This window comes from Vidua macroura, chromosome 6, assembly GCF_024509145.1.
Source record: "Vidua macroura isolate BioBank_ID:100142 chromosome 6, ASM2450914v1, whole genome shotgun sequence".
In the NCBI taxonomy this organism is placed as follows: Eukaryota; Metazoa; Chordata; class Aves; order Passeriformes; family Viduidae; genus Vidua; species Vidua macroura.
In genome coordinates, this window is record NC_071576.1 from 2,120,799 (window position 1) to 2,147,217 (window position 26,419).

General features: G+C 43.1%; 1 protein-coding gene across 1 annotated transcript in view; it reads right to left on the reverse strand.

Annotated features, from left to right (window-relative positions):
• The window catches only part of MAP4K5 (mitogen-activated protein kinase kinase kinase kinase 5), a 59,339-nt gene that overhangs the window by 31,713 nt on the left and 1,207 nt on the right, over positions 1-26,419 (reverse strand). Inside the window, exon 3 of the mRNA XM_053979620.1 lies at positions 7,415-7,472. Coding sequence (XP_053835595.1) covers positions 7,415-7,472 — 58 coding nt within the window. The remainder of the gene's footprint in view (positions 1-7,414; positions 7,473-26,419) is intronic.

The following is a 26,419-nucleotide window of genomic DNA, read 5'->3' on the forward strand; positions in this document are numbered from 1 at the left end:
ACATCTGAATCCTGACAAGAAATACCATCTCACCATTTAGTCCCAACCCTGGTAAAAAAGAAGCAAAGACTCCACACTGCCCCATGTGAAAATCATGGTTGAGAAGCTTCCCCAAAAGAGCAAAACCTCGCAGGCAGCAGCTGGAGCTGCGTGTGGATCGCGCTTCCGAGTGCCAAGGCAGTTCTAGGAACCGTGACTAATGGGGGAAAATTGAAGGGAATGCAGATTTTTGGGCTAGAAAAGGACTGACAGGGCAAAGATAACAACCTTCATGCACATAAAGGACAGCAGGGAAGTGGGGAGAACAGATAATCTGTCTCCAGTTTTATAACAGGACAATTAGCAATGGGCTTAAATAGCCTTAAGCTACATTTCCTGGACATATGAAAAGGTTTTTTCCTAACTGGAGTAATATCAGGGATGGGATTCTGGGATGTTTACTTTTCTTTAAAATTTCCAACAATTTTTGTGTTGAAATTTCCAACAAATGAAAAAAAAAAAAAAAAAAAAAGAAGAAAACACTCAACAAAACCCACCAGGAATGACTTGGAATGATGCTGCTTGTAGTAAAGGGAGCCAGCAAATATGATCTTGTGATTTGCTATTTATAAATGAAGAATTCATGCAAAAAATGGAGGTTACTTACAAAGAAAGGGGGTGGGGGGGAAAGGATTTGGAAGAGAAAGAAGAAAGAAGACAGGGAGCTGATAGAGAAGTAGCAAACAGATGGAAAGAAGAGAAGTTATCCATGAGAAAAGTTTGGCTAAAATATGGAGGAAATTATTCTTAAAGATGAGACAGAGAGATAGGAGAGAAGATGTATAGTTGCTCAAAGATGACAAGAATGAATACAAAACAAAAGAATTCAGAGTTTCCAGGCAGCTGGAGTATTAATCTTGGCAAGAGACACTGGAATAGGGCAAAAATTAAATATCCTTGGATAGCAGAAAAAAAACAGACAGAATTTGTAGAAAATACTTCACTGAAAGGGAAACAACAAGATAAAAAGAATTAGACCAAAGGTGACAAAATATCCATACAAAAAAAATCTGGTTTAGCAGTCAGGGATTTGATGGGGAATAACAGGGAATAGGGAAAACTGGGTTTTGCCTGTTCCTGTGTTGGCAGTTTTGGGATGTGTGGCACACCAGTGGGAACATCCATCAGGGGAATGCTGCAAAGTCTGAGACTGAGCAGGCACTGAGTCACTGCAGCCTCCTCTGCTGTGGCGTTTTACCTCTGCAGAGAGGGACACGGCCCCACAGTGGGATATTCTCCTTGGACAGCACAGGAGGCTGCTTGTCCCCAGCTGCCAGGGAGGGGACTGCAGGAACCCCCCCCTGTGGTGGGGGTGGGATCTGAGCCCATCCCAGAAGCAGAGCAAGGTATGGGCTGGTAAATTCATGAAAAATCCGAATTTAAATGGGAGATCATGGAGGAAACTGGTGGCACATCAACAGCTGTGAATTATTCTACTTGCAGAGGTCACCTGTGTGAGTGGCTGGGAGAGCTGGGAATGTTCACCTGGAGAGGAGAAGGCTCCAGGGAAAGCTCAGAGCCCCTTGCAGGGCCTGGAGGGGCTCCAGGAGAGCTGGAGAGGGACTGGGGATAAGGCATGGAGGGACAGGACACAGGGAATGGCTTCCACTGACAAAGGGCAGGGATGGATGGGAGATTGGGAATTGGGAATTCCTGGCTGGGCTGGAATTGCCAGAGCAGCTGTGGCTGCCCCTGGATCCCTGGCAGTGCCCAAGGCCAGGCTGGACATTGGGGCTTGCAACCTCCTGGGACAGTGGAAGGTGTCCCTGCCATGGCTGGGGTGGCACTGGATGATCTTTAGGTCCCTTCCAACCCAAACCATTCCATGATTCTGTGATTCTATGCAGAGCTGGAATGTAGACAGATCCTGCCAAGTTTTCCTGGATGGAGAGCAGCTGTACCCTGGACCCTGCAGCACGGGAAGGCTCTGCTGGCACTGCTGGGTCTTTGGGCATCCCTGATCCTGATGGTTTTTAGTCAAGTTTATTCCTGCACATATTTTCACGTGCTCCACTGCTTTGAGTGGTCCCATCCTGCAAGAAGACCCCAGGTCACTTGTCACAACAACCCCTGGGAAGAGCTGTGAATCCTTTTGCTGTCCAAAATGTGACTTCTTGGGGGAGAAATTCCTGGGTTTTGTTTTCAATTGGTTTATTCTGCATCACTTCTGAGCTGCACCACGGGGCTGGTGCTGTGTGGGAGCTGGAGCAGAGGGAGGAGAGAAGTGGTGGCACTCAGAGACATCCCAGGGTCACCAGAGGGTGGGACAGAGGCACATTTGAAGAGATCAGCCCTTCCAGGTGCAGCACTCCTGTCCAATCCCTCACAGTCCCCACCACGCTGATGGACATGGAGATGTGATTCCCAAACCTCTCCAGGCAGCTTGACCTGGGATTTTTAATACTGTAACAAAGATGTGGGATTTTTAATACTATAATTCGCATTAGCAATTTAAAAATTAGATGACATTTAACAACAGGATTGGAGGGACACTTGTTAGGGGCACTGAAGGACGAAGAGCAGGGTCACACCATTGCAGCCTTTGCTGGGACCATTCCTCAAACATTTCTTATTTCAACAACCTGACTTCCCAAACAAGGAGAGGAATCCCTATGGGAATGACACCTATCTGCCCCAGTCCAAAACTCCACAGCAAGGCAACATCCACAGCTCCTCTCCAGCTCTCCTGGAGCCCCTTTAGTCTTTTCAAGGGGCTCTGAGCTCTCCCTGGAGCCTTCTCCTCTCCAGGTGAACATTCCCAGCTCTCCCAGCCTCTCACAGAGGTGAGGTCTGTGCTGACTTCCCAACATCCCTGTGCTCCAACAGGTCCCAGTCACTCACTCCAAACCACTCTCCTGAACCTCAGGAAGGTTCAGGCTGTGCTGATGAAAGGGATGGCTTTCCTACAATGCAGGATCTTTCATCCTGTTTTATCCATATCTTCTATAGAAATTTTTTATGTGCTGTTTTATCCAGACTGCTTTTCACAGGACTCATGGAAACCTGCAGTCCAACAGAAAGAATTTCAATTCCCCAAACTTGAAACTTAAGAAACTTGATTCCAAGCAGGGAACAGCTATTTGGAAACAGTGATGTTTCCACCAGCAAATTTTCCTGCTGGGCATGGAGCTGCCAACTGCTAACCACTGATGGTCCTCATTATCTCTCTGCTGATACAAAATATTTCTGGTGGTGATGTGCTGCCACGAGCTCCACAGCAAGGAGCACACCAGAGTTTGGAGTGAGTGGTCCAACACCAGAACACTTTCCCTGTGGATTTTCTCTTCTGCCCTGCCTGAGTCCTTTTAATGAGCAGCATATCAACATATAATTGGTAATTAAACATATATAATTGGTATTGCCCAGAGAAGCTGTGGCTGTCCCAACCCTGGAGTGTCCAAGGCCAGGTTGGACAGGGCTTGGAGCAGCCTGGGACAGTGGAGGGTGTCCCTGCCCAGGGCAGGGGTGCATTGGATGGATGATCCTTAAGGTCCCTTCCAACCCCAACCATTCAGGGATTCTGGGATTCCTCTCTCTTAGCAGTTTCTTTTCCTCTCTCCTTGCCTTAACTACCCACTGTTGTACAGCTCAGCCTTTGATCTTCACTCTCCCTTTTCACTGTTGCTATTTTTCTTGATGTATTTTGCCAAATGATGTGTTCTCCTAATTCATCCCAAGTGTCACACTCTGCATTACTTTCCAACTCAAATGTGGGACTTTGCAGCTTCTTCCCTACTTGTAACACTTCCTTCCCCCACTCCAATCCCTTCTGTCGACTTTCCCCATCCCAAAAATTCTGTTTTAAGTGAAAACTTGCACTACCTGGGTCCTGCTCTGGACCCACACATTTCTTAAGAAACACAGTGGATTATAAATTCTTTATAATTTATACAAAGTAAAATCTGACCCCATTTCAACAAGGTGAATATAAGTAAAATTCTGGGCACTCTGGATTCCAAGTCCACGCTGCCTCTGCTTTGCTCTGTGTGGGGCTGAGCAGCTTTGAGGCTGTGACACCACATGGGACATGGAAGGGCACACAAGGCCGTGTCCAGCCTTTAATGGCTCTGGAACTCCTGGAACCTCAGGAATTCAGCCCCAGACACGATCCCAAACCCAACCAGGCTGCACAGCACGAGGCATGGAAGGTGTGGGTGGTAATGAGAAGTTATTTTCATATTTCTTCAACCCCAGGTGCTGCCAACAATGGTTTAAGCCCAGCAGGCTTAGTTTAAATCAGCTTCAGGCTTAGTTTAAATCAGCCTCAGGCTGGTTCTTCTCCATAGCTCATGTCACCTTTGGGGAATTCATTGTAGGGGAAATGAGGCTGCCTTGCCTCAGTCCCCAAAGGCCCTGGGCTGTCAGGGCAGCTCTGCTGTGCTGCTCTCATGGTCCAGAGGGGCCAGACCCCCTTGTGACCCTGACTCAGCCCCGTGGCCCTGCTCCTGTGTGGAAAATCTCTTTCCTGAGCTGGCTGAACCATGGGACTCCACACACACCTCATGAAGCAGACCTGGCTCGGAATGCACAGAGCACAACAGCTCACACCTCTGCATGACTCTGCCTCCTACTGCTCCCTGTCCAGTTTCACATCCAACTTGAAATAGGCAACTGACTATTTCTGGGATCTCAAATGGAAAATGCAATCATTGGATCAGAAAAACCCCCAAAACCCAGCAGTGAGATTCTTCTGTAACCTTGCAGAAGGTTCTGAACACGACAGAGGGCATTTATCATGACAGCAGTATTTAAAACAGACATTAGCATATTTAAAAATACTTTTTATGATATTCTCCCAGGGAGAAAGTTCCGTGGCTGAAAACTCCACTGGCAAATAGCTCCCTCTTTGTATTGAGTCCCCTCTAGATTCATCTGCTAAACCCATAGAAGGAAGAGGCTTTAGTGTTTCAGACAGTTTTGGCTGCTGTGCTGCTGAGTACAGTTGGATTAGTTTCTGAAATAGAATTGGCTCCCAAATTATTTGAAGCATTTGTACTCAGGGAATGCTGGGAAATGTCATTAGCGTGCCATAATACTTTTGCCTAATGCTCTCCAAAGTCTATGCCAAAAAAAAAAAAGTGAAAAACACTATTTTGACTCCCAAGTGACTGTGGGAGCAGACCTAGAGAACTGCCCCAAATTCAAATAAATTACTGACAGCAACCTTCAAAGCTGAGTTTGTTTTCTTTGTCTGGAGAAGAGACAAAGGTAAGAGCTGATGAAATAAAATACAGATCCATGCTGGGATCTGTTTCCAGCTCTTTTTGGGTACTCACTCACTACCTGCAGGAGATGAGGAAGGAACAGGAACAAACCAGGACTCACCCCTGCCATGCCAACAGCATCCTGAATCTCCTCAAATCCTGCCATTTTTCTGAGTGCAGTTCCTTCAGCTTTTATTCAACACATTCCTCACCTCCTCTGGAGTACTCTCTGCTTCAGAGTCTTTTGCTCCCAATTCCCCTGTCTATGGATTAATCAAGTGTTGAGTTTGGAGCTCTTATTTTTCCATCAGCTAATTAACTGCCATCGATGAGCCTCCTCCTCCTCCTCCTCTCCAGAAGATGCTGTATATAACTCCCAAGCCTATTTGTCCACTCTCTAATTCAGGGAATTTATTATTAATTTTATTCCAGCTGTGCCCTACTGAGTGAAAGGAACTTGTGCTGGTGTTTGGAGGGGCTGCCCTTCCCAGGAAACCACCACAGGGAATTCCAACAGTTCCTGACCTAAACTGCAGTGCCCTGCAATTTACAGTCTTCAAAAACTACTCAAAACCCCAAAAATTAGTCAGAAAATTGAAGTGTGTAGCAGCCAATTAATAATTTCTTTAAAAATCGTAGTATTTCAAACATGAGAACTGAAAAAGGAGTAAGTAAGTAAATAAATGCTGTGAATCCTCCTTAAAAACCAAGCACCCAACAAGATCCCTGCCAGGAGGCTGTGGGTGGACATGAGATGGATGGAGATCAGGTTGGCAATGTTTAAAAGAAGATGGATTAAAAAACCAAACCAAAACAAACCAGAAAAAAAATCCTTCCCTGTGGTGATCAGACCAATACAATTAAACACAAGACATGGTCATCGGTGCTAATTAAAACTGGGGCCAGAGTCTTGCATTTATCACTGCAGGGCTTGAGCAGCACCAAGGAAAGGCAGAACCCTGCTCCTCCCTCAGTTCTATCAACAGAGGATTCGGCCCCTCTTCACTTCAGCTTCCAAAACAGTTCTTCAAATTCAGAATAAAACCAGCTACCCTTCATTTGGATTAGCTGCAGTGACACAGTGCTGGAGGAAGCTTCTCACCAAGGTAGCACTGGGTTATTACTGTCCCTTTTCTGTCACTAAAGTGTCACTCTGCCTCACCACAGCCCTGCTGCGGAGAGTGGTTTGCTCTCCACAGCCCCACTGCCCCAAACTCTGGCCACAGCAGCTCACACAGGCTTTGAGGGATTCTCCTGTGTCCCCACTGCCTAATTAACCTCATCACTGCAGCCCACCTAATAAACCCAGGCCTGCTCTGCCAAGGGGGCTGAGCAGTCACAGTCACCCAAAGGCAGGGGTTTTCCCTTCTCCCCTGAGTCTCCTCATGCTTTTTCTACCTTCAGCCTTCAAACTCATTTCTTTTTCTGCACAAAACCAATCAGAAATAAAAATTAACCCTCCCCTCAGTCCTTCAGCCCCTGATGTTCTTTAAGTTCTCTTCCAATTCAAATCATTCTGGGATTTTGTGACCCTTCCAGCATAAGCCATTCTAGGATTCTATGATTTCCACTCAGAACACAATTTGATATTTCAACTCTCTGTGCAGGACTCAGATTAAACTCCAGCTCAGGAAATCTCCTGGGCCACAAGGAAGATCCCCTGGGTCTCCTGCTTTTAGGAGTGGCAGAAACTCTGTGGGGAAGTGACATTAGGAGCCATCCCCCTCCCTCAGCACAGCTGAAAGAAAAGATGACAAATTCAAACACAGGGCTCTGGTTTTCCCAGTGCACCTTTGGTGGGAGTTGGGATCACTGCCTGATCCCTTCCCCCTTTCAACTCCCACAGCCCACCAGCTCCTCAGCGGCTCAGAGCTCACAATTTACCATCTGTCCCTAATCTCCTCTTTGTACTAATAACAAGTTGTAATTGCAACATCTCTTCAGGCAGCAATTGATCAGGCAGATAAGAACAAACAAAGAAATAGTGAGCATGACACAGCCAAGAGCAGTGGTACATCCTGCAGGGCTTCCTGTCATCTAAGCACTGAAACTACAAAAAAAACCCCAACCCCAAACACTTCTTTTGTCTAGAGCTTCACAGTGGGTGAAAATAAACACATGGAAAAAATGAAAATGTGATTCAAAAATACAGGAAAGAATGTAAAACTTACCAGGCTCTAACTTGATTATTTTTACAGCAGCCAGTTCTCCTGTATGAAGATTTCTAGCCTGAAACAAGAGAGTTAAGATATATTTAGATATAGTTAAGATAGATATTTAGATATATCTAAGATATATTTAATCATAATTCAAAGGCACCTCCGGATTGTGCAAAAATATGATGTTGTCTGATACAAATACAATGCAAAGCTGAGACCAACGTGGGTGAGGATAATTTGGGTTTGGAATTAGCACAGCACCAGCCTGGCTGGAATTCTGACAGTTCTTTTCCAGACTTTAAAACATCAACCAGCAAATCACAGAATCACTGAGGCTGGAAAAGCCCTCCAAGGTCATCCCACCTGTGACTGTCACCCAGAACACAGAGAGCCACATCCAGTTATTCCCTGGACACCTCCAGGGATGGAGACTCCAAACCTCCCTGGGCAGCCCCTTCCAACCCCTGACCACCCCTCTGAGGAAGAAATTCCTTCTCATGTCCAACCTGAACCAGGAAATGAGAGTTCAGACCTCTCAAACACCATTTTTAAGGGAAGTTTCTGGCACTCAAGGATGCACCAGGGGCTCACCCATCTCATGGTGCCAAACCTCAGTGTGGCCCAGAAGTGGAACTGAGAGGGGCAGGAGAGGCACTGCAGAGGCACCAGGGATGAATCACAGCTCCCTGCAACAACTTCACTCTGCAAACTCCTTCCTTGGTGCCGCAATCCTCCCCCTCAGAAGAAGAAGCAGCTCCAATTAAGCTTTTACAGAACTGTCCTTTCTGGATATGTTCCAAATTTCAACTGAGAATTCAGTGCTGGAAGAAGTTACAGGAACCTCAGATACAGGAAGTTTTAAGAGGGGATTTCATGAACACTTTCTAGTAACTAAATCACTCAGGCACCATCACCAGAGCTGAACTATTACTCAGGACACACAACCTGATTGAATTAGGCTGAGCACCCAAGAGTTACAGGAGTTTAATCCCAATTGTTTCATTCTTACCCTAACAAATATGCAGAGTCTTCTGAACAGCTGGAATCTGGTGAAGAGGTGGATTACAGAAAATGGAGGGAAAACTGGCTTCAAGTTAAATCAATGTGGACTTAAGATGAGGATGTAAAGGAAATTTGACTCTGTGAAGGGAGTCATTACAGAACACTCTTCTCCTGGGCATGGACAAGAAGTCTTAAAAACAGGAAAATCAACAACCTGAAGGATTAACCCCTCAGTTTTATCAATACTTAGTCAAGCTTCAAAATAGGGAAAGGCTTTCCAGCCAGGAAAAAAACCCAACCAAACCAAACTAAACCAAACCAACCCAATGATTGGCCTTTCAAAGTCCTGCAGTGCTGGGACATGAGATGGGTTTCAAAATGCAGCCCAAGGACACAAATATGACTCAACTGATCTCAAAGAGAACCTGAACAACTCTACAAGGGACCCAAACATCTGCAGACCAAATCACTCAGAGTCATCTGCAAACCACAAAGGAAACATTCACCACTTCTGAAAGCACCTCCCCACCGAGGTGTTTTTTCAGACCACAGCAAAATCTTTGGTGTCCTTCAAAATCCAGAAGGAGCAGGTGGATCCCAGCGGGATTAGGATAAAGGATAAAGGATTAGGACTGCTCTGGTCCTGTTAGACCAGTGTGAAACAGGGATGTTCCCAGCAGGGACACACACTCTGCTCAGTGAAGGCAGGGATGCTCCACTATCCACACTTTTATCCAGGAGCAGCTCAGCTGTTCAGATGAAGTCACCTGCACCATTTCCAGAGTATCAGCTTCACTGCTGGAGTACCAAAAGGATCGTATTCCTCATAAATATTCCTTTTCCACACAAGCAGTAACTGCCACTGTCACGCTGAAGCCTGAAGGAATGGATGGAGTCTGCCAAAGGTCTGCTTGGCTGGGATCTGAGGGCTGAGGCAGGGGAACACTGCAGTTCCTGGCTCCCAGCTCTCGCACACGACGCAATTCCACTCAATCGTGTCCTGCTGCTCTCCAATATCACCACTGAGCTCATATATAATCTATAGCTTGGACATGGACTATTTTGGGTTTCAACCATCAAACTTTGCCTGCTGGAACATGAAAGTCCCCACTGGGTTGATATTTATGACCTAAACCTATCAAGTTGTCTGTGTTTTCTGGTCCCACAGCTTTCCTCTTCCACCAGACACATTCTTGAGTTGATGACACCAAGACCACACGTGATCCTTAACTCCTGTCGTGCCAGAACCAAAGGCAAAATCCCAAGTATTCTCTGATCCTCAAAATCCTTGTGTGGATGCTCCCAGACAAGGAATGGTTGTAGATCTCCAGTTTAGACACTGGCAATGTGAGCACACAGCAAATCACCCAAAATGCTTCCCAAGGGACGTCACCCAAATGTCACCAGAGGCTTTTGTTCCCTGCTCTTGGCATGCAGCAGCTTTGCACAGGGACACACAGCTCCACCTTCCCTCTGCCACCTGTCAGCTGAACACTCCATCAATAATGAATTACTGCCCTCATTAAAAATGCAACAAGGCGAGGGCTAAAAACTGGTTCTCCATGTACACACCTAGATATGAAAAGTGTCGGATCAGGATTCCTCAGATCACTTTGGGATGTGTTAGTTAAATAAATCCTCATTTCCCACGAGTCACTGCAGTTTGCATCATTCTCTTTTTTTTTTTTTTAAAGAACTGTGCAGTTACCAAGGACGTCACAGACACGAAGGCACCACACCAACATCACTGGCTTTGTGAATCAAACCTGAAATTTGACTAGAAATAATATTTGACAAAAATGTAAGTCCCTAATGAAAAAAAAATTAATGATCTATCAGTCTGTTGTATTGATATAATTCTGCACTGCAGAGGGGGAATTACAGACTAAGAAATAACAGTTCTTCGACTCATGTTATTTACATTTCCTGAGCCCAACAGCAAAATAATCTGCCTCCTCCTCATCCCTTGAAATTTCCTCTGTATTTCAAGTCTCAATTTAAAATCAGCTGAAACCAGCCAGAGGCTAGGGAAGCTGTTACTCCATGCCAAGCAATCCAGACCTATTCAATATCTCATGAGCTATTATTGACAAAGAAAATAATCATTCACATGCATTCATCCCATAAAGATGACGTATATATAATGAACCTCGATGATATCTTTTGAATTCTACTATTTCATTTTTAAGGAAGATAAAACTTGTTAGATGTCTTATTGTCTTTAATTCTTCTGGCCTTGATCCCTTCAATATATAAGAAAGTCTCCTAAGAATTCATTTGACACTAAAGGCTGAAAGACTCAGTGTTGGTGTCCACATCTCCATCAGCAACGTGGTCCAGTTCCACAGGACAGAAGTAGATCCCAAATTCCCAAGACATTTGCTGTAAGACTATCTCCAAAAGGAAGACAGAGCTTATTAGTATTGATCCTAATTTTATTTCAAACATGAAGATCACGTTCCCTGTAGAATGAAAACTAAAACTACAAGATTTTGGCAGGACTGCAAAGCTCCAACAGGAGCCACACAAGAATGGGATCGGAACAAGAATGTATTTGAATGAGGTGAACCACAGCCAAATTTTAATTTGCTCAACGTCATTTACAGAGTTTATTTACTGAGAAAGAAGAGTTTGGCAGCAGCCTTTTGGTCACCTCTTCAGCTGTTCCCACATCCTGACAGAGGATGAGTGACAGCATCCCACTGAGCACAGCTCTTCCAGAATATTTTAGCAGCTGAATACCAACACTGCAGAGCATCACGTGGAATTTGTGTTCAAAACAAAACACAAAGTACAAACACAAGTACTCTTTTTTTTTAAATTTTTTTTGATATCCCATTGCATTGCTGTAATGACTGAGCACATCCCACCCCAGCAACATGACAGCACTGTTAGTAGGACTATTTTGGGGAGAGTTTTGTAGTATTACACACAAAAAATCATTGGGTTTTCCCACTGAGATTTGACTTTCCTCCCAAACAGCTGCTGTGGGACAATGGAACCCGAGGTGAGGCCCATGGCAATCCCTGTGTGCGACGCTTCCCACCGCACACCCAAACACCACACCTGAGAAAACACTCTGGGGAGGACATTTTCTGTAGCCAACGACCAGAAATAACACAGAGAACTGGTTTCAGAACCTGTTATGCACTCTGCACTTGTGTTCTGTTTGTTGTCAACAGTGCAAACCAAACAGTTCCAGCCCAGGGGGTCCAGAGTGCTGAGCCACGTGAGATGGGCAAAAATGGGGGAATCTTGGACATTTGAATCTGTGCTCAGTGGCCTCTTCCTAACCACAGAGGAAGAGAAAGGGAAGATTCATGCAGCAACACTCCTCTGCCAGGCTCCAAATTAGTATTTTCAATTTCCATGGTGAAATCCTCTCCTCTCCCCATGGTCACTGTCTCATCTCCAGCCTTGGATCAACAGCCCCATTCAGAGAGGAGCTGTTTGTCGGAGCGTGTCTTCGTTTAATTGAATCATGACTGCAGCTCCTGTGGCAGCCCTCCCATCCCTCCCCAGCTTATTCAGCCCTTGCCAAGCTTCACTCACCACTGACCACGAGGTCCTGCTGCCTCAAGTGCTGCCAGCTTGTCCCCAGTCACTGAATATCCCTTCCAAAGGTACCTGACCTCCTGCCCTGGGAGAGAAACACAAGCTGCTCTGCTTTCCAGTTCCTGACCTCTTACACTTTGTAATTCCTAACCTGCTCTGTGTGGTTTGGATACTCCCATTATGCTGTGTTTTCCTTTCCACATCTCACAGCATCATCAAACAGAGCCTTGAATTCACCTTCCTGCATCTCTGAATTCACATCTACCACTGTCAAGAGCTCTCACCCAGCAGAAATGACCCAAAGAAATGTCTCTCATTTTAGGGGATGCCCTAAAACCATGAAAACAGGGAATTCTTGGTGGATGGTGATCTGCTGGACTCCAATAGAATTTCAATTATGTCCTAATGCAGAAGGTTAAATAAATGTACCTAGTGTTTATTACAATTAATTATACAATTCTGCTTACACTTGTGATTTACATAAATCTGACAGATTTTAAAAATGCTTCATAATCTAGAGCTGGAAAAAAAAAAAACCAAATATCAGCAACATACTCTTAATGACTGGAAAGGAAGTGTCTGCTCTTCTCAAACACAATCTCTTCACCAGGTCAGTTTAACACCTCAAGTGTAGAGTTGAAGATTCTTAAAATGTCAGCTGAAGCCAAAAGAACTTCAGAAAGCCCAAATTAACATCAACAAGAGTTAATCTGCACCGTGTGAGCTTAAAGTTGCCTTCCTTCACTGAGGACACTGCAGTTTTCTGCAGTGCTGTACATTCAAAAAGTACTTTTGTAAAGGAAACCAAACACTCTGAAAGCTCTAAAAAACAAAACAAAAAAACCAACCTTGACAATCTGCAGGTTAACCCAGGCAGAGAGGCCAGAGCCAAGCCAGGTCTGCTCAGAGCAGATCCAAACCTTGGTGTCAGGGGGAAGAATCACCTGCCCTGGCTCCAGCCCAAAACAGCAGCTCCCACGACTGTTTCCCAGTTTTGGAGTGAGTAGAGTGTGTTGGTTCCTCTCCTGAGAGCAGCACACCCCAAAGCACCCTCAGAAAATTCCCAGGAATGGGTTCAACCCAGGGATTCTACCCCCTAGATGGTGCCTGTACCCAACCCATACAGCTGCAGTTCTTGGCTTGGGGGTTTAACCCCTCTTTTATATAAGACAAAAATAAGTAAAATCAAGCCAAAATTCCCCACAGCCCCATGCCAAAAAAAACCTAAAGAGAGTGTGAGAGTGGCTAAGTCCCTCCTGCTTGTGCTGACAGTGTTTCTGTAACAGGTACTGAACATATTCTTTCATCTCTGAAGGTCTGTGCATGGATTAAAAATGTAAAAGAAACAAAGGAGGAAAGCTTTAAAGACACCAAAAATTGGACAACTCTGGTAAATGTTAATGCCAATCTTACTGGACAGGCTGATTTGTGCCAGACAGAAACAACTGTCACAGAATCACAAAATCCCAGAATGGTTTGAGTTGGAAGGGACCCTAAAGATTGTTCAGTTCCAGCCCCTGGCACGGCAGGGACACCTTCCACCATCCAAGGTTCCTCCAAGCCCATCCAACCTGGCCTTGGACACTTCCAGGGATCCAGGGCAGCCTCAGCTGCTCTGGGAGAACTGTTCCAGAGCCTCACAGGCAAAAATTCCTTCCCAATCTCCCATCCATCCCTGCCCTCTGGCAGTGGGAAGCCATTCCCTGGGTCCTGTCACTCCAGACCCTCACTCAAAGTCTCTCCATCCTTTTTGTTGGCTCCTTCAGGCCCTGTAAGGCCACAATTAAGTCACCCCAAAGCTTCTCTTCTCGAGGCTGAAGAACCCCAAATCTCTGAGTCCTTCCTCACAGAGTGGAGCTGTCCCTCCCCATGGGGACTCTCCCTGCAGGTGTGCTCACACCTGTGCCACATGTCTGGAAAAACACACCTAATTCCTAATTTTCAGGGCTCTTTGTCTTTTAGGAAGCAGAAAGATCCAGAGGCAATTGTTCCCCCTGAAATCTTCCAGCTGGATTTTTGGAGAGCAGTACCAGACTCCTTTATAGCAGAAAGCACAGAGGTTTTCAGAAACTATTTCCCAAACAGAGACTTCACAGTTTTAAGACAACTGAAAGAGAATGGTCTCTTACAACCAGCAGTCACTGCTTTTTGGGATAAACCCAAAATTAAGATTTCCATGCTAACTTTACTAGTTTATTCTGTAGTTGCAACAGAGCCATCACTTTGGATCTCTGAGCTGAATATTGTACGAGGACAAATATTGATTTTGTGGGTGCTCTCCAGATGGATACTGCCAGTCCTCATCCCTCAGAACAAGCAGCAGCACGAGGCTGGATGAAAAATTCCCAGCTGTCACTCCCTATTTCCACATTTAAGCTTCCCCTGTTGAAAGGACAGAACCCAGAACATGCAGAAGTCCCAGGATTTCAATAAATTCCACATTAAAACCTGAATCCCAGATCTGCCACTGGCACTCCTGACCACAGCTGTAATGCAAATAAGGCTTAAATGTATTTACTTTTGCTGGCAATTGGTGAAATGGAGATAGTTTACCTCTGGCAGGGAAAATTGGGAGGAGGAGAACCTACCTTTCACTCAGAGACTTCTGACACTTTCTTACTCAAGGCCAATTAAGTCAAGCAATAAGGGATTAACAGCTCATTAAAGATGTGAGGCCAACTCCCTTTATTCTCCACAAAACCAGACTGAGCATCTGTATAAGCAGAGGGGTTTTGCAGGTCTCAGCGGCCACTAAAAACATTTAATTCTCATCCCTGCTAATAATTACTGAAGGACAAAGACCTGGGGCAATAAAGATAACAATAACAGAGCAAAGATCAATGCACAACTTGACATTTATTTAGAGGGGAAAAAATAACAAAAGAAGTCAGCTCTGTGCTTCCAAGCAGAGGTTGGTTATTCTCCTCTGAAATTTTCTTGGCAGATCCTCCTTTGCAAAATATTTGGCATCATCCTTCTAAAACTGAAAAGCTAAAGCTAGAAACAGACCCTGACCACAAAAGTATTATTTAGCAACTAATGCAGCACAAAAGATACAAACAAATACCACATGAGGGAAAAAAAAAAAAAATTTAAAAGGCCCCAATTTTAACTCAGCTGGAGAAAAAAACAAACCAGAAAAGCAGCTTTTCAAGTTACAACTGTGTGCATTACAGTGGTTTGAAAAGCTACTAGAAATAACTCAACTTTCCTGGGGAATAATAAACATTTTTGAACATAAGATCATGAAAATCAAAGAATGCCCATGGAGCTGCTGATATATTCAAAAATGAACAGATGCCCAACAGCTTTACAGGCCAGGGTATAAAATAGGGAAAAGAAAAGAGGGAAAAAAAGAAAAATATACCTTCAAATACATTAAACTACAAACCAAGATGGATTTTAAAAGGATTTATTCACCAGAAGACAGGGAGAATAAATGTGAAACAATTTTATTGTATTACTATGTTGAATGCCTAGACCATGACAGCAAAAAAAAAAAAAAACAAAAACCTCACAGTATTATGGAGTACAAACCCAAGTAGCATTAAAAGATTTCATCAGCTGCAGGGGAATTTATTTATTCCTTAGAGATGAAAGAGCTAAGAGATGTGATAACCAAAATATTTGAAAGAAAATACCTATGTGTCTTCTTTTACTGACAAAAAAACCTAAAAAAAAAAAAAAATCCCAAAAAACCCAAAACCAACCAACCAAAAAGAACCTAAAAAGAAAAAAATCTGCCTTTCCAGGCAGGGAGAAAACAAATTTCTGAAGGAAAAGATGGGTTGTTTTTTTATAATTAAAAATTAAGGAATTTAAGACCATCATTTACTTCTTTACCAAAAAAAAAAGGTATTTTTACTGCTTTGCTAATATGAGCTAACACACAGTGAGATGTGTCTCATCAGAAAGGCAAAACTGAGGAGCCTCTACTGGCATTTTGAAGGGAAAAAAAAATGGAATTTTGAGATTGCAAGTGTTATATCAAGCCCTCCAAACCAAAGGTAAAAATCCATATCAACTCCTTTTCCTTATCATAATTTATCTGATAGAATCTAGAGAGATTCAGGTGGGAAATGTAGATTTAAATAGAAAAGTCTACCTCCACCAAAGCTGTTCAGTAATCACCTCCTTAAAATTTCAGTTCCTCAGAGATGAGCTCACAATTACAAAATGCAAAATTAAAATTCAATTAATTAATTTAATTAATTAAAAATTAAAACAAACAAGCCATACATTTGCCTTGATGAAGAAAACAGGTCAGTGTTTTGCTCTTTATTGTTAAATAAACCAGTGACCAGAACAGAATTAATAAAGAAGTTGTGTAATTGAAGAAGTTAAAGGAAAATTAGCTAAAAATAGGAGTTGGAAGATTCTTTTTCTGTTCTACAATTAAGCTTTGGTTTGCATCTGGACTGTATCAATTGTCACCTTCTTGGGCTGGGAGATGGGTAAGATTTGATATTTTTTTCTGATACTGGGACAGCTGCTCCTACTAAAATAAACCCCAGCATTTATTTACAGTCTTCATTTTATCGTGATGAAAGAGTGATCAGCAATATTTCTAATTCAGGAGAAAACTCCAAATCAGAACCTGGAATTCTGTTGGAATAAACAGAAATGACATTTCAGTAGGTTTTTTAGTGAGGAAAAATGGAAGTTCTAAATGTGCTGGTACATGAGAAAGGTTACAGATAAAAAATATGTTTTGCACTTGTGCTGATGAAGCAGAGAGGAAATATGCTGCCATTTCATTAGAGATGATAACTGAAAATTGTGCAAGTTATCTCATCCTCTCACCCTTTATTTTTAGCCAGAGCAGAGGAAAAAAAACTGCTCTGATTTTTTTTTTTATTATTATTGTTTTCTTAATTTGAACCAATTAACTCATGTAAATGATGTCACCTGGAAACAAGACTCTTTCAAGAATATTTTATTAGAATATTTTTCTACAATTTCATCTACAGTTATCAAGCACCAGTTTCACTTCAGTCACCTGATTTCAAGCACTTGGCCAGAGACTTCCTCACTTTACTTTGAAAGATGAACTAAAACCGTGCTGCTCAAGTAATATGTGTTATTAAATAATTAGAATATTCTGGTAAATTGGGCCTGATGATTTAAGTGGCATTTTAAAAGAATTTTTAAAAATTTTAAATTTTAACACAACATTTTCCATCTTACCTTATTTCTCTTGTCTACATAGATTTTATTTTCTTTACTGTGTTTCTATAGGGCTTTAAATTCATATTTGCTGCATCCCTGGGTATGGGGAATTTTGAAGAGTTTTGAAGGAGTTAAGAGATGGGATTTCTGAGTTGGTTTTGATGATGTGGTTTATTTTCTTATTTTCTACATAAGTAGGAAGCATGAGTTTGGTTTACATCTTCATAGAAGGTTATAAAATTCCTAGTTATAAGATTTTTAAGGATGTATTGATTAAAAAGGTTATAAGATTTCTAGTTATAAGATTTTTTTAAGGATGTATTGATTAATAAAACACTGTTAATAAGGATATTTACATTTTTTATTTAATCTTTAAATTATTTCACTTTATGGATTTATGTTACAGTGTAAGTTTTTTTAGTTAATCATGTTATGACACACAAACTTATAGTACTGTATTCTAAACTCCTTTGTAGCTACTTTTATTTTTTTTTTGTATCTTAAACTGTAAAACTTTAAACTTTACTTAATTTAACATGTAAACTATAAATCTATAGTCTTGCTTTAAGTACTTAAGTTCGGAAGTTTGTTCTAAGGTCAAAACTTGTGTTTAATTCGAAGTTTTGGTCTGTAAACCAACCCAAAGTTCTGAGAATTCCAACTGCTTAATGAGAATTTTAGATTTTCTGTGCTGACAGGCACTGACCCCCAAGAGAACACTGCATTTGACCTGAGGCTGTAGAAAAATCTTCCAAAACTGAGTGACAGATTATGGGTGTGTAGTTTGAATAAGATGGCATTAATAATAAAATAAATATCACATAAATAACATAAATAAAAATAAAATACATAAATGAATAAAAAATAATATTAAAATGAATTTTAAAAATCACACAGTAAAAAACTCAAGAGTTTAAGGTTTTAGAATATAGTAATACATATAAAACAAGATAAAATTTTATCTCTCCCTGCAGCAGCTGTGTGCATTTTCCATGGGCCAGCCTTCCCCAGGCAGACACCACGAAGGAATGTGCTGGAGAGAGCCAGAGGAAATGGTGGTAGAGGCTCTGCACAGCCTGGCTGCTTCCCTGCTCCCAAAATTCTGCCTCAGCTCCACAAAGCTCACGGGGAAAGTTATTCAAAAAGCCATGGAAAGGTTTGGGTTGGAACACCAACCTCGTGCTGGGAGCAGGGACACTTCCACTCCAAGGTTGCTCCAAGCTCTGTCCAGCCTGGCCTTGAATAGTTCCAGGGATGGGGAATTTCCCAGAAAGCTTTCATGGAGCAAAGCCACAGCCTGTCCTCCTCCTCCATCCCTCCTGGAGCTGCCTGCAGCCAGCTCAGTCAATCTGTACTCAAGACATCCCACTGCAGGATTTACACAAACCTCAACACCCACGGAACAAGAAAAAGGAAAAATCCATGTTCATGTGCCCTGGACAGGCTTGATGGATCATGAAACCAAAAATCGAGATCTCCTTATCCATCCTCAGAAATCCCTCTGTCCTGTTTGATACTGTGAGCCAAATTTAAAAACAAGACTCTCACGACAGGAACTGTTTGGCAAAGTTTAGAAGGCTCTGTGTTAATCCAGAAGTTATTCCTGCCTCTTCATAATTAACCAAGAAGCAGAGGATCAGAGCTCAACCAGTGCTTTAAACTTCATCACACACATGCCTGAGAAAACAAAATGGTTTTATCAGAAACTGCTCATCCTGGGGACTGTCTGGGCTCTGGGCTGTGAATATTTACAAGGAACACATCAAATACTCTCCCCCTTTACTCACTGCAGACCAAATGCTTCAACATTTCAGTTTCCCAGCCCCTCATAATTAAAACACAAATACCTGACACTGTTCCATCACTGAGAGCCATGAGCACCTCTCAGGCACTGCTTCCTGTCAAATTTTAATTATTTTTGTTTTATCAAGAGAAAACACATCCATAAAAGATGGTACTGCCCCATCTTTATTCTTTTTACCTACCATGTTTACATCTCTGTGCCTGTACAAGAGACTTTAGCACTTATCTTCCCTTGAGATTAATGACTAAATGCCCCAAACATTTTTTGGGAGCCTGGTGTTTATAATTCCACTCTGATCTTGCGTGTCTGTACGTTAAACAGCAAGTTAAGGCAAAAAGAACTCAATTATTTATTGCTTCAACAGCAATGATCAGCAAAGAATCACACACATACAGCTGAGACCAGGATAAAAATACAGCTTTTTGGGGTGGACCATCCCCTCAAATGTAAGAAGTTATGCCTTTAATGATGCACAAGACAAAGCTATTTAAAAAAAAGAAAAAAAACCAAAACCTTAAGAGTGATTCCTTATCAATAAGACAAGAGAGTCCCCCTTCAATCAGGAGAAAACCAGCACTTGCCTTTCTGGAACGTCTCAAAATTCACATTTCAAACACACTACAAATCCAGCTTTTTCCCACTGAGCTGAAAATATGGTTCATTCAGCTTTCCTTTTTCGAACTTTCTTTCTCCAGCCAAATCTTCCTCATCTCTATGAAAACATGAACCTCCTAGACATGATATTCATGCAGAAGACACAAAAATACACTTGGGGCAGGAGTAATTCCAACGTGCCAAGATATTGAATCTGGCATTAAAGATGCCATTTTGAAGGATCAGTAAATGCAGCAGTTTTGGACACCAGGACTGTGTGCTCTGAGGGTCCCCATGATTATATTTGTATAATCTTTTTACTATCTTTAGGAGAACAGAAGTCAGTGGAAACACACAGAGCAACACACAGGAGAAGGGATTAGGGAAAAGTACTGGGAGAGGACAATCCTGGAAGCAATTCTGTTGCTCACCCTCCCATGTGCTCTTCCACTCAAGAGCTTCAAAGACATGGTCAAGCTGCAGCTTCTCCACACATAGTTTTCCATCCATCATGGAAAAAGGTAAGCTTTGGCTGAGGAGGATCTTGCAGACACTATCCACTGTGCTGGATGAAATTAATCACTCCAGCACTTGGGTGAAAGAATTTAGAAAGCTGAAGAGCAGAACAGAAACCTCTCTGTGCCAAACTCACAAATTTTTGTCCATCTAGGAAAAAAAGAGTTTATCCAGACTCCATATGTGATTTTTCATTGGAAATCCAGAATGGATAAGGGACCAGCATATCTCCCCAAATCAAAGGTGGCTGTGTCCACCAAACCTTGCTGAACATTTTACTGCCAGAATTCCTTCAGAAACTGGGAAAGAACTCTTCTGGCTTCTTTGGAAAATTTAAAATTTGAAAACTTAAATCAAATGGCAAAATGTGAGAAAGTCACAGAATCCCAGTATGGTTTGGGAGGGAATTTAACAATCAACTCATTCCACCCCTGCCATGGCAGGGACACCTTCCACTGTCCCAGGCTGCTCCAAGCCCCATCCAGCCTGGCCTTGGGCACTGCCAGGGATCCAGGGGCAGCCACAGCTGCTCTGGGCACCCTGTGCCAGGGCCTCCCCACCCTCCCAGCCAGGAATTTAATCCTAATATCCCATCTAAGCCTGCCCTTTGTCAGTGTGAAGCCATTCCCTTTCATCTTATCACTCCATGTCCTTGTGAAAAGCCTCGGCAATCTCACCCACCAGGCATCGAGATTGCCTTGAGCTGAAGAACAACTTCATGAATATGGAGATGTCCCTCTGAACTGGAATCACCTTGGGCTGATGCTGCCTCTCCCCTTCACTCCCAGCTGCAAGCAAGCAGCAGGTGCCAAACACAGCTAAAGGTAGCAGGGAAGGTTGTTTTTCCAGCTGGAATGAGCACGGACAGTTGCTGGTGTCAGCAGAATGCGCTGCCAAACTCCGTCACGGCCTTGCTGACAGGAAGAGCTGCTCCCTCTGACAGGGATGATCTGTGAGCTTCTACCACGCAGCTCTCTGACAGAACTGGGGCTCAGCCACTCATCCCAGAAATCCTGGATGCTTTCCAGGTTACCCAAACGTTGGCGATGAAAATGACCGCTGCATCTTGTGGAGACAGTGAGGAAGGAAGGAGATCCTGGCAGGCAGATGTTCTCATCTTTGACCTGCTCTTCCCTCTCAGGTCTCTGCTGTTGGGGGTGAGTGGTGTGTGACCTGCACTGTTTGCTTCCTCCTAATGGGTACCTCACATTGAGAAGAAATTAGACTTTATTCACAGAATTCACAGAATCACTGGGCTGGAAAAGACCTTCAAGATCATCAAGTCCAACCCAGCCCCAACACCTCAACTAAACCCTAGCACCCAGGCTTTTTTTTTTTTTTTTAAAAACACATCCAGGCTTTTTTAAAACACATTCAGGGATGGTGACTCCACCACCTCCTCTATTTTTTAGATTTTGGACAGTGCGTGGCTCCTCAAAGTAAAAGACAGGGCGAAATAACCATAGGGGAAACACTACTCCCACCATGTAACTTCCCATTAACAGAAAACACCAAGAATTCCAGACTGGTTTGGGTTGGAAATGACATTAAAAATCATCCAGTTTCATCCCTGCCATGGGCAGGGACAACTTCCACTGTCCCAGGGTGCTCCAAACCCATCCAGCCTGGCCTTGGACACTTCCAGGGATCCAGAGGCAGCCACAGCTTCTCTGGACACCCTGTGCCAGGGCCTCCCCACCCTCCCAGCCAGGAATTCCTTCCTAATATCCAACCTTGATTTCCCTTCTTTCACTTTGAACCCATTACTCCTTGTCCTGTCACTACAGTTCCTGAGAAACAGAAACATGAGTGACAGGATATAATATTTAAAACCAAACAGCTTGGAACATCCCACATCAAAGACCAAATCCTTAATAAGAAAAACTATTACAAACATTTCAAATGGAAACCCAGAGGTTTCACCTTCCACTGCTGAATATACTCACAGAGGGTGTCAACAAGCCACAAGAGCACCTTAGTTCTCAAAACAGAAATCCTACTGACTGCATCCTAAAAGAAAAGCATGCCATTCCCCAGAAGAGGAACTCCACAGCAGTAAGAAAAAACTCAAGAGCATTGGTTTGATGTCATTCCAAACACCATTCCCATGGAAAAAAAAGAGCACACGGAGTTCAGGCATGGCTACAGCCAACACTGCTGACCAGAGGGCTTTGATCTGCAGAGGAGGAGTGGAATCCCCCATATGACAGATGTTTTATGGTCATTTATATGTGGAAGCAATGTATATTCACCAGGGACCGAAGTGCTGAGTCAGGGATGGCCAAACCCAATTGGTCTGCAGCTGCCAAAACATGTTTGTATGAAGTTGGGACTATGTGATTAAAAGCTGTCACAGCCATAACTGTTCTCTGGTATCAAAAAAAAAAAAGCTTTAATACTCTGTTCTTAACCTGTTGACTTAAGCAGCAAAACGGTGATAAAAAACTGATAAATTTTCATTATCTGAGAGATTAGAATGACATTGAGAATTATTTTCTAAACATCAAATCCAGGTTCTCAACAGCCTTTGGCTGCACCAGGAATTAGAATCCAGAGCTCTGAGAACAAGGCAGTGACCACACAAGCAGGGCTGAACTCTGATTCAAACTGGACAGAGTCACACTTTTACGGCAACCTTTAAAAAAAGAAAACACAAAGAAAGTAAAACAAATATTTTTGTTGTTTGTTTTAAATTGAATTTGAGCAAAAAGTCTTTGTGTGCCACAATCCAATTTCACTGCTCACTATTTTCCAGCAGCAATCGCTGGCAAAACACTGCAGGTTTCTTCTAAGTTGGTGCCTTTAATTGGTGCAGGAGATTAAAAAATAATGACAATAATCTCAAGAGAAGAGAGACTGAGCGGGTGACTCCAGAAGGAATGAAATTTTCATGATAGTCAATAAAAACGCGCCCCTTGTTTACAGGCAGTTTCTGCCACAAATTTGCTGCGTTCCTTGTCCCTTGTGCTTACTTTTCAAGAAAGCCACTGTGGCACTGCTCACAATCCTGCTTGGAAAAGCCCAAACAAGCCAGCTTTAGAATTGCTGCACAAGGTCATGTTTGATCATCGGGGAGCACAGACATCCCGCTATTCATCCCGCGCCCGCGGCCGGCCGAGGCTGCCGGGCCCGGCACATCCATGGGCTCCCAGCTCAGCTGCCAAACAACAGCCTTCAACAAGGATGAATTTACATCCAGCTACATCAACCACCCTTTTGTTCCCCTCTGCAGAAGCAAGGAGCAGTTGAAACTCTTGTTTGGAGTGAAAAACACAAAAAAGCTGAGCCCTGGGAAGGGTTTGGGGTGGGAGGGATCTTAAAGCTCATCCCATCCCATCCCTGCCACAGCAGGGACACCTTCCTCTGTCCCAGGCTGCTCCAAGCCTCGTCCAACCTGGCCAGGAACACTTGAATATTTCCCCTAAATCTCTCCACCAAACCTCTTCAGAGCCATTAATAAACCCTCCAATAAAAAATCCATACAGGAAAAGGATGAACAGCAGCAAATTATCCCCTGAATTCAAGTCCTGTTTTCCAAAGCCCTTTGAGGACACCAAGATCCACAATTGCACACAAGCAAATGACTGGATGTTCTGATGCAACCAAATTCCACAAGTTAAGCAAAACAGGCCAGTCTTCTGCTATTCCAAGTACTTCCAGAAAATACCATGGACTGCAGGAACTCGATGATACAGCTGATGGTGTGACCTTGTTATCAACCCAGCCTTAAACAAATTAGGACTACAAAGCCCTACTGAAAAGCTGCAGGTTCACTCATGGGTCATGCTGGTGTGAAAACCCATCCTGGGAAACATCTAACCACACGGGGAATTTACCTGGGATGGGATCTGACCAGCCACTTCCCAGTGCTGGAGGTTAAATTCCATTTACAGTCTCCAGCAGCTTTTTAAAATTCCCTGCTCCAAGATCCCAGTCAAATGTGCGCTTCTTCATCAACCACACACACACACAACATCTATTTCAGCATGAAACTGATGCATTTCATAACTTCTGGATGCAAATAGAACAAGTTTATGTCATGTTTAAATGCTGCCTTGAGATTTTAATTTTTATGACCGGTGGGAAGACCTTTCCAGGAAAGCCAGATTAGAGAGACACTGGGGACATAAAAACACTATTTTTTAAACAGCATATTATTAAGTTCCAGTTCTCATCTTTGCTATTACAACCTCTTCCACGAGTCAGTAATTCAAGATATCTTGGTGCAATGCTGTAAGGGATAAATTATTGCAATGGATCAGAACTGGTTTAATATGAATATCCTCTATTAAAAATAAAAAAAAAGCTTTCCCACCACAGATGAGACAACTAACAAGTCAGGATTGTAATGGAAATTACTTCCAAGACTGCTAGACACAAACTTGGATCTATTTACACAGGCTGTGAATAGACAAGAGTTTATTTACAGATGGTTTCTCCCCAGCCCTGAAATGCATTTTGGGGAAAAAAGATATTAAAACAACATCAACAATCCAGCACTAAGGAGCAACCCTACAATCAGCCATTGTGTGCCATGTGACAGACAAGAGAAATAAACCCCACAAACACTAAGAAAACACATCTCTGTTTAAAGCTTTCATGGTAGTCATGCAAAGCAAAGTGGGCAGGAGAATTTTGCAAAAGCCTTTAAATATTCTTCTGTAACCTAATCGTGAAGATAAATATTTGCTTAACCTCCACCTTCACCATCCAAAAAAGAGCCAATTACTCTAAAAGCTACCAAATGCCCCAAGAAGAATTTAAAGCATTAACCACAACCACCAAAAAGCATCTGAGGAAGAGGCAGATGTCCCACAATCAGAGAGGCTGCCTGGCTTAGACATCCCAAAAACAACTGTGCTGGAGACGCTGGTGACTCATTATTAGTGAAGGAGCAGAGAAACCACTTGAAGAGGTGAGGGGAAAGTTCCATTTTAATTTAAGAGCCCTCTCTAGCAAACCTTTCCCGAGCTCTGCAACATAAAAACACTCAGATATTCACTAATAAATGCATTTTATAAACACTTCCGACAGCCCTCAGCAAGCACAAGATGTGCCATCTGCACTGAGACTTACCAGGGGCTAAGAAAAATAAAAGTACAATGTTTATACGTTAAGCCCTTTCAAGAAAAAAAAAAAAGGTTTACCTTACTTTTAAAATTATCCTAACATCAATGACTTTAAAAAATAAGTTTGCTGTGCATATTTGTCATAAGAGGCAGTGCCATCTGATTCAGTATTCCCTTGATACAGTTCCTGTTGCAGGCCTTTACAGAAACAAAGAGCAAACCGATGACCTAGAAACAAATGCAGCCTCTCAAACTACTTTAAACTCATTAACTTTATACTTGCTTCGGACTCATAACAGCGCCCGAAACTCCGGCCAAAAACTTTGATTGAAATTTGCCAGGCTGCACGAGGAGAAAGTTTGGGTTTACTCCTTATCTGAAACCGTTTCAGGAGTAGAAGGAGCATTTTTTCAGAAGCCAAAGAGTGGAGGAGGGGGGCAGAGGGCTGTGGTTTTTTTTTGTTTAAAGGGGATGGATGTGTTTACATGGCACGGAGCAGAGCCATGCATCCAGCCCAGCTCCGGAACCGGAAGCTGGATGACATGTCAGCACAGCTCTCCACTAATTACCAGGATAATGAGAAGCAGAATTATTTCTTTTTCCACAAAGGGATGACACAAAAACACTTCCCTGCAACGCAACTAGTTATTTCTTGTCGTGCTGCCTGGTTATTTCTTGTCATGCTGCCCTGCACTGGGCAGGCACACACAAACAAAGCAGCTCAAGGTAGGCAGAGCTCCAGATTTATGACAGATGAAATGTTCTTTTAAAGGATTTAGTGCTAGGATCCCTAGGAAAGGAGTTGACTGATCTGTGCACAGCACTGTAGGATTAAAAAAATTAAAAGAGGAAGGTAAAGATGCACCATGAAAACTTTTAAAAATAACTCCCTGAGGTCATAAGTAACCATTTCAAAGGGGTGGTGGGAACAGGATCCATCCATAAAACTTCAATTTGAACATTAGCAAAGAGCCCTCCCCCAGCAGGAGCAATTACTGCTGCCTTTCATGTGGCACAGTAACGCACCTTCCCTTGCACGCTTGGCTGTGTCAGGTCTATTTTAAACACACACAACAGCACTACAAAGGAAAACATCCCACAGCCTCCCTCCCCGTGCAGCTGAACACGCACACTGCCAGGCACAGGTTGAAAACTTTGAGGCTTTCTTTATAATTCACCCAGCCCTAAAAGCTGCTGAGCATCCCTGAGGTGTGAGGAACACCCCTGAGGGATGAGGACAGGGCTCATATGAGAACAACACACCGCTGGCCTGCACCTCCCGTCCCCCACGCCTCTGGTTCTGCTGAT